The 14,187-nt window shown below is 39.8% G+C and overlaps 1 protein-coding gene across 2 annotated transcripts; it reads left to right on the forward strand.

Moving 5' to 3' along the window:
- Window positions 1–10,234: 10,234 nt before the first annotated feature.
- LOC121885708 (transmembrane protein 250) lies at window positions 10,235–12,090 on the forward strand. Of its 2 annotated transcripts, none has more exons than XM_042395405.1 (2): window positions 10,235–10,464; window positions 10,754–12,090. In XM_042395405.1, the coding sequence occupies exon 2, from the start codon at window positions 10,948–10,950 to the stop codon at window positions 11,365–11,367; it is 420 nt and encodes a 139-aa protein (XP_042251339.1). In that variant the 5' UTR covers window positions 10,235–10,464; window positions 10,754–10,947; the 3' UTR covers window positions 11,368–12,090. The 2 variants fall into 2 exon arrangements, with proteins under 2 accessions (XP_042251339.1, XP_042251343.1); XM_042395409.1 differs by having other exon boundaries at window positions 10,235–10,435.
- Window positions 12,091–14,187: the final 2,097 nt, after the last annotated feature.

A 14,187-nucleotide genomic window follows, 5' to 3' on the forward strand; every position in this document is an offset into this window, starting at 1 on the left:
CAGATTTCATTTGTGATTTTTATGTGCAGTCTTGATTCAGAAATATCCAGCACAAACACACCATTCCAATGTCACATCTCATGCACTCGTATTTTACCACTGTGAAGTAATTTGCAGCATAAATCTTCTTGCATTAAAAATGTTCTCTTGAGCTGGTCAAGAGGGTTGACGGGGCAGTGCAGTCCAAACGTAAATCAGCATAAGTGATCGGATAGATTTTTCTGTGTTAATGTAACGTAGCCATGAAATGCACAATAACTCAGACGAAGGGAGGGAGAACGAGTGCGTCCAGCGTCCGGCCCTCTATTTGCCAAACCAATGTGGCTGGGTCATCAAATCGACAATGTGATTGACCCATCAACTGACCCCTGCTGACCTCTCAGGCCAATCAGGCTAATGGTGACTAGTGGTTCGAGCTTTACCTCACTTGTATCCTTTCACTTGCACTCCTTATTTGTGTGTGCAGCTACATCCACATCTACACACACATGCACAAACATAAACACAGACTGACATCCAGCTCTATCTCACCCTAGGCTTCTAACCTGTCTCAATTTTAACGGTCTGTATTGGCACGCCCTTCACTGAGTGACTCTCGTTAGCATTGACCTTTCTCTCCGTGCATGCTTGTTAAAATCAACAGTCCATAGATCAGTTCACTTTATAATACAATAACTCAGTGGGCTCGCTGTATTCAACCTGCTTTGGAACTACGAGTAACTTTCTGACTTACTGTCAGAGTTATCTGTGTAAAATGATCAAAATATTACATTTGGGACCACTTGTTCATATTTATCATAAAAATGCCAGATCACCATATTCTATCCAAACTGCCTCATGTGGACAATATGTTTCTGAAGGCTGGGTGTGTGAAGTGTGTGTGTGTGTGTTTGTTGATGGGAAGTGGCAGTGGGAGCTGTATTGATCAGATCCAGTATGTGGTAACTGTATCATGTTTCCACTTATTTGATGTAATGATAGTGTATGGATCTTTAATTGACAACAAGGTTTACATCAGGGGTGTTGGTCCAGACACCATGTGCTGGATTTCACTTGGTGGATATCTGCTCTCTGCTCATGGTCAAACTTGATCGCAGCCTTGATCATATGGCCATGGCATGAAGCATGTGTCAACACGACAATAATACCACAGGAAAATCAGGAAAATAGCTGCTGAAATTCACCTGCACCACTTTGTCTTACCAGTTCTCTTGTCTTTTTGCCTTTCAGTGTTTAAAGGATATGTTCTGTTTACAGTCCTCTGCCAGCTTCCTGTGCTACATCACAACCACTTGACTTTGTACTAAAGTTCTTTGAGAAATTTACAATGTACAGTAAAGCCAAGAGGTCGTGGAGCAAGTGAAGCACTGCAAACAGAGCTGCATTCCTGCACATGGGCAGGAGTGTCTGCCTTACACAGAACTACTCTCCTGAGGCAGAAAACATGACTTCTGTTATTAGTCCTCTGAGCCATTTCTAGAAAAAGTACTTTGCTCAGACTCCTCATAATGAAGGAACGTATCACCCAGTGCAACTGTGTGGTTCATTGACATGTTTTTAATAGTTTTTGGACAACAATGGAGGTCTACGGCACAGATATATATCACTCTTTGGTTACACACACAATAGTAGGATCAGTTTGACTCTTCACATGAGATTTACTGACAATAAGAAAATTCTAGAAAATTGCCAGCCATATCCTTTAAAACTGATTGCCCAACAAGAAATGTCAGAAAATGTCTAATTCGAAGTGTAGACCCATTTTTATTGAACAAATACGTAGCAGTCAGTTGCTAACATTAGTGAATATGTCAACACTTTATGTCCCTGCTTCCCAGTAAAAGGACCTTACAGCTCTGATAGAACAGCAAAGAAGAATGGATCCAAAAACAGGCTGCTATTTGTTACATGGGTATGAAATCAGGAATAGAGGGAGGAAGTCGAGGTTGCCTACGTGGCCACACATTGTGTGCTATTTACTTTACAGTAATACAACTCATTTATAAAGAATTTATAAAGAATTACATACAGCATGCTTCAACCTAGAACAGTAAATATACAAGATAAAAGTAAAGGTGGAGTTGATATAGGTCACTCAAAACACGCCTGGTGTCACAACCTGGCTTGTAAGGCCATAACAAAGAGGAAGCCACACTTTTTTTTTTAGACATTAAGGTAATTTATCAAGCGAACTTAAGTGGGGTTCAATGGGGCCAATAGTGTAGGGTGTACATGAAAGTGGAGATAGTGTGTGAACAGGGTGACCAGGTGTCCCACTTTATGTGGGACTGGACATCATTTTTATCCCTTGTCCTGCGTTCCATATATTGAGACGATGTCCTGCATCATGATTAGCTCCAGTTTTCGAAAGTCAAACCACTGCAGGACCAATGGCTGTGAAGAAAGCAGGGAATGCTGTCATCACAGGGCTGTGTTTGATGTCAATCAAACTGCACAAACATGGGTCAAGTGCAGGTTAACCTGTCACCGTCTTTGCTGCCCATGCTACGCCCAACTGGGGAAGTCATGAGTTTTAATTTTTCTAATGCATAGGATAGTTCCTTGATTTAAATGTATTACTTTTCTTTTTTGGATATACTACCCTGGGCTCGCCCTCAATTTTAAAGCTATGACTTGAATCCCAAGTCAGCAACCTGTCTGTTCTGTTTTATTGTACACAATTTAGTCAGATTCAGTGTTGACGAGAGGAAGCGCTGTACTTTTATTAGTTATTGGAATAGAAAAAGGGAATACATGAGTGCAAGCAGACTATCGCATAAGACCATAAGAACTGTGAAACTTTAGCTTCCTTTTATAATTACTGTATTTACTTAGCATGGGAGTTGGGAATGTTGCATTCAAATAAAATATGTTTGTTAAGTCCTTCACATGCTAAAGGCTTAACCTGTAACCTGTTAGTCTATCATGTGCTACTGAATCAACCAGAGGGCAAAAGATGTTACAAGCCGAGGGGCAGAATAGAAATATTTATTTTTTAAGTGAGATAGACATTATATCAAAATTTTAGACTTAGGAATAAGAGGAACTAACGCTGCAACATAACCAAATGAGTGCCTGCAGGGAAGGAGAGTTCGTAGCAGCCTCAACTTTATAGACTGGAAACACCAGGCCTAGGTGTTCCCAGTAAGCACTGATGACTCCACCTGTGGACCAAATCAAGAAGTGAGGTGAATCATAAGAGTACTGCTGACCAGGAAACAGCAGGGGTCGCCACACCTGGTCTATCACAATTGATTTTAGCCAGTACTTTTAGAAAAGCTTCCAGTTTTACCTGCTTTCACCATACAGTGAGAACAACATTCATCTTGCTGGTTCTAGAGTAACTACATCTTATCCTTCTTCTCTCTGCAACAATCAACTCTCTCTCTCTCTCTCTCTCTCTCTCTCTCTCTCTCTCTCTCTCTCTCTCTCTCTCTCCACAATATCAACTGAAATAAATTGCACATCATTTCCAAACAGAGCAATTTCTCCGCCATCTGTTCACCAACGTAAATCAGGGCTTGTTGATGTAAACCTCCTCCTTCCTCAAACTCCCCCCAGTGAGGACTGAAGCAGGCCTAATCCCCCCAGTCTCCCCTGCCCTCTAAATCATCCCTGCATATTAATGGCCCGATGCATCACTACCAGATAGAAATGGGTCTATATACAAAATATGCAAAACACAAAAACCCAGGCCTTCGACTCATCGGAGCCTCGTAATGAGCAAGAAGAGAAAGTAAGTGGACAGATTTTTAAGCAGTTGTGTGTGCTGGCAAAATGATTACCTCTTGTTCAAAATTTGTGAAATGTCAAAATAGTTTCCTTATTTGTTAAAAGTTAAATTTTCAAATTTTACAACAGATACTGTATATCAAGCACTCAGTAACTGTTTTTCATGACTTTCTTTAGGGTGCTTATTGTATAGCTGTCATGTGCTGACATGGCAATTTGAGAGAAGACAACTGTCTAAAGATCTGGTGATGTTTTTCCTGATATTTGAACAAAACACACATTTTTTATTCATCATATGCTACTATGTCTCTTGTCTCCTGCTATAACTTTGACTGCAGCTTTACCTCTACCGGAGTCTCAATGTGCTCCTCATGCAGGTCACAGTCTGCCCTAAACACCCCTTCTTCCATTTCTAGGTCCAAGCTTCACAACCCTCTCATCCGCACATACAGATGTTTCCACATCAGCCGATAATCCAGCCTAGCCCCCTTATGCCAAGGATTAACACTAGTCAAGCCCAATCCTGCCACATGAGGCCAGGGACAGAGGGAAGACAGGAGAGACAGACCATCAGTCATCAATGACACCAGTGAACTTTTCTATATTTCATTCATTAATTTGCACTTTGCAGGCAAATTTTGCAGGAAAAAAGTAATCTTGTTCTTGTTCACATTCTATAACATTTTCCCAAAATTGAACTCCTCTCAAAGTAGTACATAAAGCATTACTGACTCATGTGAATTTATGTTTTTTCCAAACATTGATATATTTGTCTGAGACTGTGTCGAGACCGTGCAAACTGGAAAACTTTAAGAAACGATATTTCAAAGTAACATCTGGCCAAATGAATACTTTGGATCTATGGTGCAACAGGAGCAGGTTTTAATGACAACAGATGGCTTGACAGGATTATGAAAGACACACAGACGCGTGCACTTAACAAACACAGATGCACATGAGATGATGAAACCAAAAAAAAAAAAAAAAAACACTGAGGAGGATTGAAAGTGTTTGAACAGCCCTGAGGCTATTTCCTTAATAATTCAAATTTATGTACCAAAGAAACTTGGAAGCAACTGTCTGACCCGACTGCATGCATCATGCTTTATTTTAATTAGTTTAATTGGGTGCTTAATTTGTTCTCCCGGGCTTGGCATCATCTGCACACCAACTGTCCTGGAAGTGGATCAGTGTTAGAGCCTTTACTCATCTTTTAATTTTATTTATTTTATTTTTTTTCATGAACATTATCAGACTGAGAGAAAGACTGGAAACTTCATGCACTAGATTCCTTAGAAAGAAATAAAAGTGGATAGAAACTTCAAAGTACATAAAAGCAGTTCACACACATATTTTTTAAATATGTGGCCAAAGTTTTGCCCGACAGGCCTAATGGATCTTTTTATCGGGGATCCATTGAGCTGCTTCATAACACAGCACAGCGCAAACACGGCTTTGATTAAACTTTCACTAATTAAAGTCTCCCTCATCTTATTAGCCCGACTAATTGATTTAATTTGTCTTAGCTCAACTACTGGCTGTGACCTCTACTTAGTTAATGAATTAATTGATTTAGCCCAAGTGTGTGGAGGAGTCAAAGAGGATTTTGACATGTTGCCCCTTTAATCTTGCTTACTCTAGACACTCTTTGGGTCATGATGGCAATGTATTGGCAAAGGTTTTTGGGGGGTGGGCAGGGGGTGGAGAGCTTTAGCAGTGGATTGCAATTGCCACTTCACAAGGCTACAAGTACAGAGTAGATTTGGTCTCTGCAGTTTGTCAGTGAGTGAACAACTAGCCTTGGCAATGACATTTTAAAAGCACCATTCTTCAGATACTTTCAAACTTGGAAAGAAACTTAAAACCTACACACTTTTCCTCACCAACCTCCACCTTCAGGAAGTTGAGGCAGTGCTCTAAAGGTCTTCATGTTTTGGAAGAGAAAAATATGAGTCAATAATATTGCCATAATGCATGATTAGAACCAGTATACATCCTTTCCAAGGGCACTTGGATGTCTAAATCACTAGCGTCTGCTTTATCGACATCGTTTTTCTTGATAATGGTACGAGAGGAGCTTCCTCAGCTTGGGCGCAGTTATTAACCAGATGCAGGCGAAAGGCAACATCTAAACTTGGCACCATTTAGTGGCATTTGCAGCTGTAATGGTGCCATATCTGTCCATTTATCAAAGAGGGCAATAATGTAGGAGCTGGATTTTGTTCAAATAAGCCTATATAAGAAGGAGGAGAGATAGCCCAGTGCCATGCCCTTGAATGTGCTGGTCCATACTAGACTTGGAAAGCACTGGTCTGTGCAGTGAAACCTGAATAAACAGCACCCTCCAGTGGTATAAAATCAAAATGTTTTTACTCTTGTATGCTTATCTCCAGGCCAACATCAGAGAGGAAAGTCTCATCAGCTGTTTCTCATGAATGAACAAAAATACAATGAAATGCTTTGGAAAATATGATACACCTTTTATATAAATAGATTAGAAAAACTTCTCTCCTGTTGTAGGCGTGTGCTCTTGTGTGCAGAATTGATCAGATCTAATGTTGTAAAACACCAATTTGGGACTTGGCATCATAACATAATTCAAACATTGCTTTGTTCTGTTTGATCGGTGAGCCTTGTAAATAGGTCAGCTCATGTGATTAGGACTAATTGAAAACAAGCAGCTGATCCCTGATGGACAACAGGACCTGTCCTATAGTCTATGGTTAACAATATGAAAGAGACAATCAAAATGTTAGCAAATTGACTGCATGTGAAATGCAACTAATATTTTGCTTTTCCCTCTGGCCTAGGACTTTTTTTAAACAAATTTGCTAAAAGGAACCCATTGACTAAGTCTTGTTTGCGTGTTTTGAGTCCTCATGTTTGCATATCACTTTGCCAACATGAATGTGAACTCCAGTGGTGCTTATTCTAACGCCTTCTCGTCTACATGTGTCCTTTCTGTCCAGGCTGACTTTATTCATCCCTTAGAGAGGAATCTGGTTCTTCACTACCTGACAAGCAAGGATAACTTTCCAGGCATTTTTTTCCCCTAAATGACCACCATTTATCTTCTAGCCAGAAAATAGTGCAACCCATTATAGGTACACCTCTCAAGGGAGTTACAGAGGAAGATAGGCGGGAAGGTTTCTTGCCAAATGGAATTAATTCAGCTGGGACAAGGAGTGCAAAGACCTGCAAAGCAGGGTTTGCTCTCAAAGTGATCCAAAGATCACAAACCCAATTCAGAACAAAAATAGTTCTGAACTCTTCCTGTTGAAAGTAAGTGTCTGAACCAAGTCACTGACAAACTGGTGAGATATGTGAGTTTACAATTACAGGGTTGAACAATTTCTGCCTTCAAGGTAGTTCGTGAGCTTTTTCACATCCACTGATCCACTGATTTTGAAACTGCAGTGTTAAAAGTCATTCTTTTGAAATTAAACATCATACATACATTTGAGACTACAGGTGAACTATTAGGTACGATAACTTGTAGTCCATAAATAATCTTTGAAGGAGTAACATATAGATGAAGTTTCAGCTTGCAAAATCAGATTAAGCACCTTTAACTGAATAACATACGGGTAAGGCCTTGAGGCCAATAGTTAATGTTTCCTATGACGAATAATCTGATGTAACATCTGTCTATCAGCATGGAAGGTGAAGACTCTTCTTGTTTCCTGAAGCAAGACTTCAGTGCCTTGGCTCTTTGCCACTGTTATGACATTGAAAAGACAAAGATCAAATTCACAGAGAAGCAATAAGATTACATGATAGGACCATTATAAAAGTACACTGAAAGCAGCTCTTCCAATGAATTCAACTCAGTCAGTGCATGTACAGACACTCTGGCACGACCCTGAGCTTGAAAACCTCTTTAAAAGAAAGCCTTCATGGAAAATGCCTCAGAATAATAAGCTAAATAGGTAAATGGAACATGCAATAATGCTGTCTAGAAGAGCTGAATATGAGTGGTGTAAGTGGATTTCAAGACTGCAGTTTACTGTCTGGTCACCACAAACTTTTTATCAAAACTTTGATGCTGGAGTCTTGACTGAGGTGGAAGATGACTGTTCAGACATCTTGTGGACAATTTTAAGAACGTTAGAATCTATTGATAAGGGGGTAAAAAGTGGGAACTTATTACTAGTATATCAGTTTTTGATGTATTGAAAGATGCTTTATCAAGTACTGGACCAAACCGTTACATCTCTTCACAAACTTATGATAAAAAGTTCCTTGAAGACATTCAGTGACAGTTAGCGCTCTCTTGTGGACTGAGGAAATACTCTCCATTTTCATAAATAAAGCCATTTTAATTTGTATGGTGAGAGCTGACTTCAGATTTTGGCTGCTATTCAAATTATTATGCTATGGATTTCATTACTAAACTCAATCATAATATCAAAGCAAAGTACATGGATTAATATATTCAGCACTCAGTGACAGTTTTATATGTGTTTGATTAAATATTATAAGGTTTGTTTTTCTAATTTTGCATAATACACCTTTAAATTCTCAGCAAAGTGATCCAGCGCACTATTAACAACCGTAATAAACTCTTTTTTCCAAAAGAAAACCTTTATTTATGATTTATGGTCACCTGCTGCCATCTGGCTTGCTGACAGATAGTTGAGATGTAATCATTCGGCCAACCAATAAATCTGCCCAATGAAGGTTACTTGATATACAGAGTGAGACCATGGTGAGAGGCCATAACACGTTTACTGTATGTGGCTCATACACTTCTGAAGATGCGCGTGCACTGTGCAACCTTGTGTGAGGTTCAAAGACACGTGAATACCAATGCACACATGCAAAGTACAGTACAGACAGGTCACAGGTGTGGCAATAATCCTGCAGGTAGATAGGTGATGGTAGAAATACTGATTAACCTTAATCCTACCGAATGGGGTACCCGCAGACCCCAGAGGTTTACTTTTTGTCATATCTTACAGGTTTTCTATTCTATCATTCCAATTTTTCATGACTTTGTCAATCCATTTGTTCCTAATGACTTCATATCATTGTTTTCTGTTTCTGTTTTAATTAGTGCTTTTTAAAAAAATACCAATGTATTGGGGTCCTGAGGGACCCCAGTCAGTAGCACCCAATCCTACCCATGCAGTTTTGATAGGTGGAACTATTTATTGAGTTCATGTTTGCCATGGGTCCTAATGTAAAGTATCACACACTGTCAGGGGGATAGGGGCACTCTGTCCGTCATTTTATTTTGAAGGCTTTGCTTTTGCACTTGGGATAAAAGCTGCAATTTGTATTAAAGAAAAGTATATATTTTCATTTCACACAATATGCAAATTAACTGTTACTTTCCTAAAATAATAATGATCAGGTTTTTATTAATTAACATTAATTACACAACTAATAATGTTTTGAGAAGAAATAAGTTAACATTTTGCTATGATGATTGTTTCTTACAGCAGTTTATTCGGGACCCCAGTCAGTAGTCCTTGTATATTAAATATATTGGTAGGATGAGGGTTAAAAACACAATTATGTGATAAAAAAAATACTCATAATTGGAATTAATCAACAATTGATCAAGTGACTTTGTCACTTGGAAAATATTTTTTTTCATAAGATCTCTGTGAAGTTCTAGTCCTTACAACAAAGGCCTATTTGTGGTGTTGATTTGAATGTCCCTCAAATCTTGTGACATATGTAATGTATGCTGTTTCCCTTTGCATTACTGATTTTTCCAATGCAGTTTGGAACCTAAAAGCAAACACACACACACACACACACAGAGTCGTGTTTCCATCACTTCAGAGGACATTACATTGACTTACATTCATTTCCTGGAGACTTATACTAACCTTAACCATAACCACCATATGCTTATCGCTAACCCTTACCCTAACCTCAACACAACCCTAAACTAACCTTAACTTTAAACCAAATCTTCACCCTTAAATTAATGATTTATGTTAAGGGGACTTGCTTTTTGTCTCCATAAGGGAGGCGAGTCCCCACAACATGACTGTGTAAACAGATTTACATCCCTACAACGTGAGGAATATCTGGACCACACACACACACATACACATACACACACACACACACACACACACACACACAAACACACACACACACACACACACTCACTTACATTTATCTCCTGGAGACTTACCATAACCATAACCACTACTTGCCTAACCCTAACCCTCATCCTAACCTTAACCACTGACCCAAAAACCCCCAATTAGTCCCCATTTGCACAAGCCATCCCCAATTAACTGGTCTTAAATGTGGTTTGTGTCCCTGAAAGTAACTTAAGTCATACACACACACACACACACACACACACACACACACACACACACACACACACACACACGTAATCCTCGCATGCTGTGTGCTGAATATGTGTTTCCTGAAGGAATAATTACGCATACTCAGCTGAACAGACATGCTGAAATCTAATGCGAGCATCCTTTTATGAGGAGCACTTCCCCTTTAACTCCGGCAGCTGTCGTCACAGCAGGATGACTCGTAAATTTTGCGACAGGACGTACAACCACCGGCTTGCCGTCGCTGCTGCCTCATCTCCGCTGGAAAAAAAAAAACTGTGCATCGGGGAGGAAAAAGAAAACAAATGCAGTGTGTTTATGTTACAGCCAGTTGTTTATAATGTGATAAAATGCTCCAGTCATCCGAGATTCAAACACTGGCTTTGTTGGTAAGGAGGAAGACGTCGTAGTGTTGCATGTAAGAAAGCCATTTATTCTGCACGATCACTTATTTCTTGACTAGCATATGGATGAAAGGCCTATTTATTTTTTTGGTAGGATAAACTGTGTGCTAGCTATGTGTTTGTCATTTCAAATATAATTGATAATATTATTTTTAGGCTTAATCCTATTCTTTAACATTTAGATATACTTTCTGCTTAATAAAATGAATTATGCATATGCCTGCATTTCAGGTAACAATGTGTGCATGTGCAATTTGAAAATGCACCAATAAAACACACAGTAACAATATACTTTCTCCACAGAGTCTTGTTGCATTTGAAGAAGAAAGCCTTTCTGAGCACCAGAGACACAACCAGCAGCCACATCACAATCCTGAGAGCTCGTCTTAGCTCAGCTACCAAATGATGCGAACAACCTCCCCAGAAGCAGCACTCGCAGAGGACTCAACCTGTACCTGGGACTCCTGTGCACAGTGCTGGGCTCCTGTAGCCCACCCATGCCTGTGATCCCCATCCCTCGGCGGGTGCGCAGCTTCCATGGCCCCCACACCACCTGCATGCACTCGGCCTGTGGGTCGACGCACGCTACCAAGCTAGTGCGCACCAAATACAATAACTTTGACCTCTACCTGCGCTCACGCTGCATGTACAGCTTCCTCCGTTTCCTCCTCTACTTTGGCTGCAGTCTGCTGACCTCTCTGCTGTGGGTGGCGCTCTCCACGCTCTTCTTTCTGCAGTATGTCAGCGTGCGTGTACTCCTGCGCCTGCAGTACAAGCTTTCTGTCATTCTGCTTTTGTTGGGGCATCGGCGCCTGGACTTTGGGGTGCTTAATGACCTGATCATCTACAGCATGCAGATCACCATGTTTCTGGTGGGGGGGCTCGGCTGGTGCTTCATGGTGTTTGTGGACATGTAGCTGCAATGTGATCGACATGGGAAGTGTAGTGTGTGATGTAGATGCTTCACATTGTAACTTCAGCGTTGTGTGGTGTTATGGGACAACATCCACCGTTAGTATGTCCTCTAGGACTGCCCCATATGACACTCGGCTCTGGTCAAAAAGACCCTTTTGATGTCAACTCATAAAACCTTATTGGTTTAGTGTCGGGTATGACAGAACCCAGTAGGAATTTGTGTAACATTTGTGTGGACAGTCCTCTAAAACCAGTTTTCAGAAATTATGAAGTCAGTCTGAACATAAGAGTCAGACTTGAGTCATCATGTTGAACTCAGAGGACCAAAAGGGTCAAAGTCTCTGACATTTATATTGTATTTTCATGCCATTTGTAAACTGTTTTCATACACGTTGAAGGGCATCTTGAGTAGAAACTCAAAAGTCAACGTTGCACGGAAAAGTGACCTAACATATGACTGATGTGCATCATGGTTATGTGATGCAAGACAGTCATTTGTGCCAAAATAACACAAGTAGGGACTCCAAAAGCAAAATTGTACCATCATTCCAAGGTTTAGACAAGCCTTATTGAGATGATGTTGTCTCTTAACACAATGTCATGTAAAACCGCACACAGATGCAGATGATATACAGTAACTTATGGTGGATGAAGTGACCAAAAACAAGTGTCAACAATGTGTGTAATGTTGTCTTGTGGAAAGGGTGGGGCAGAATGGGGTGGGGGTGGGGGGGCATTGTACAAGTGACAAACATCAACTTTTTTTGTAAAGTTATTTAATAAATTTTCTGTTGATGAAATGGGCTTTGAAATACGTGGCTATGTGAATGTGTTTACTGTGTTGTCTAACACCCATGATGGCATGCCTCGAGCTGTGTCATAAGAGTGTGTGACAGTTCAAATTGAGAACGGCTTTGGGTCAAGTGTTCCATCAGTCGCTCTTCACATGGTTTTCAGAGCTGCTCTGACAGACTTCTCTGTTTAGCTTCCCCCGGCACACAAACGCCAACCACAACTAGACTCTGCTGTTTCTGCCAAGCATAACAATGGAAATGGCTGTGTCCCAATCACCTTATATAGCCTCATTTCCACATGGCATGAAGTATGCGTACAGGATCTAATGGGGGCACAACAGGTTGAAGCACTGAAATAAGCCTTTTAACACTTACGCGGTATAAATTTGAGGTTTTGAACAATGAACATTTGACATTTGCTGTCATGTACAAGTAACACCCTAGGTTTCTATGTTTATCATTAGCTCGCACAAGCAATCAAGCAAAACAGGCAGGAAACTATATCTTTAGATTTGAACTTTCGACACAGTGGCTGGTGGCCTGACTGAGACATGCTTGAGGCTGGTATGGCCTCAGGCCGTAAATGGATAATCAGGGGGCAACAATGAGCTTTTGTTCTGAGGATCAACACATCATATGCCTCATACTCTGAGCTGGCTCGATCTGACAGCCCAGTTAGACCAGAGGAGAACTAAAGGACATGAATTGTCTTGTGATGTCAGCATGTAGGTTGAATGATTAAGTCATTGCCTATTCATTTTCATTTCTTCTTTTTAATCAAAAAACTGAAGTTGCTTCATCTGAATGACTTGACAGTTAAATTTTTTTGTGTGTCCTGTTAATTGGTTGACACTTCTTCTGTGTTTGAATATATTATTCCAGCTCAGATTTTGAGCCCTTGAGGGTCATGTTTATGAAAACATGGAAAACAGGATGATCTATCATAAATCTATGCATAAAATCCAAAATGTAAGTGTGCTAGAGCACCAGAATTAATCAGAAACAGGTGATTTCAGTGTTTCATACCAACTTTATTCACACAGGCATTCAGTATAATCCCATTGTTGCAGAGCTTTAATTGTAAAGTTTAATATATTGTATTATTAGAAGCCTGCAGTTTACAGTTGGAACTATCAGCTGCCATTTTATTAGGCTACAGTTACAGTTTTTTCTAGTTTAGCTGAACAAGCCATAATAAAAAAGTCTTCAATTTCCATGAAACATTAATAACAATATAATCGTACTAATGGCATTGCACTAATGTACTATAATTGTACTAATAGCGCACTCAATAGTGAGTTTATAATGAGATCATTATGAACTCACTAGTTAGTACTACAGACAAATGATAGCCCCTATAGAAATATTATAGTGGTACCATACACTTTTTAAAATACCATGAGGTACAATAAGGGCTCTGTAAACTCCATTAAATGCCCTTACTATGACACTACTGCGTTAAATCAACCCACTGTGAGCTTAAATAGAAACATCACAGGACTATCAGACTGATATCTCATCATGGTACCGATAAATACATGGAACTTTATTTAACCCTGAAGGAACATCGGTATCATGAAGTACTTTCATACACAAAGAGGAAGGAGGCAACATGAGAAGTTACAAATGAAAAATAATAAGAGATTTTAAAAAAAGATAATTCAGTTTCATCGCGCAGTGAAGAGATGAACAGCAATGGGATATGGCCTACACAGATAGTCTTATACAGGTGGAGACGGGAAGTAACTAAACAGATTTACTAAATTAGTTTAATGAGGTACAGTTTCTGGGTAATGGTACTTAATGGTACTTAAATACTTAAATAAACAGTATTTCCAATTATATTCGGTATGATTATACTAAACGACATTTATCTGATGACTTAAGGTGCAACTTACTTTTCAGAGTAAGATTTCACTTGCCAAACAGATAACGAAATAGTCAAATATGATGGATTGCTGTAGTTTAACCTGGGCCACCGCAGTGGTTCCCAACCTGGGGGTCACAGGAGCAATTTGTCATAAGATG

The sequence above is a fragment of the Thunnus maccoyii genome, chromosome 19 (assembly GCF_910596095.1).
Source record: "Thunnus maccoyii chromosome 19, fThuMac1.1, whole genome shotgun sequence".
Lineage (NCBI taxonomy): Eukaryota > Metazoa > Chordata > Actinopteri > Scombriformes > Scombridae > Thunnus > Thunnus maccoyii.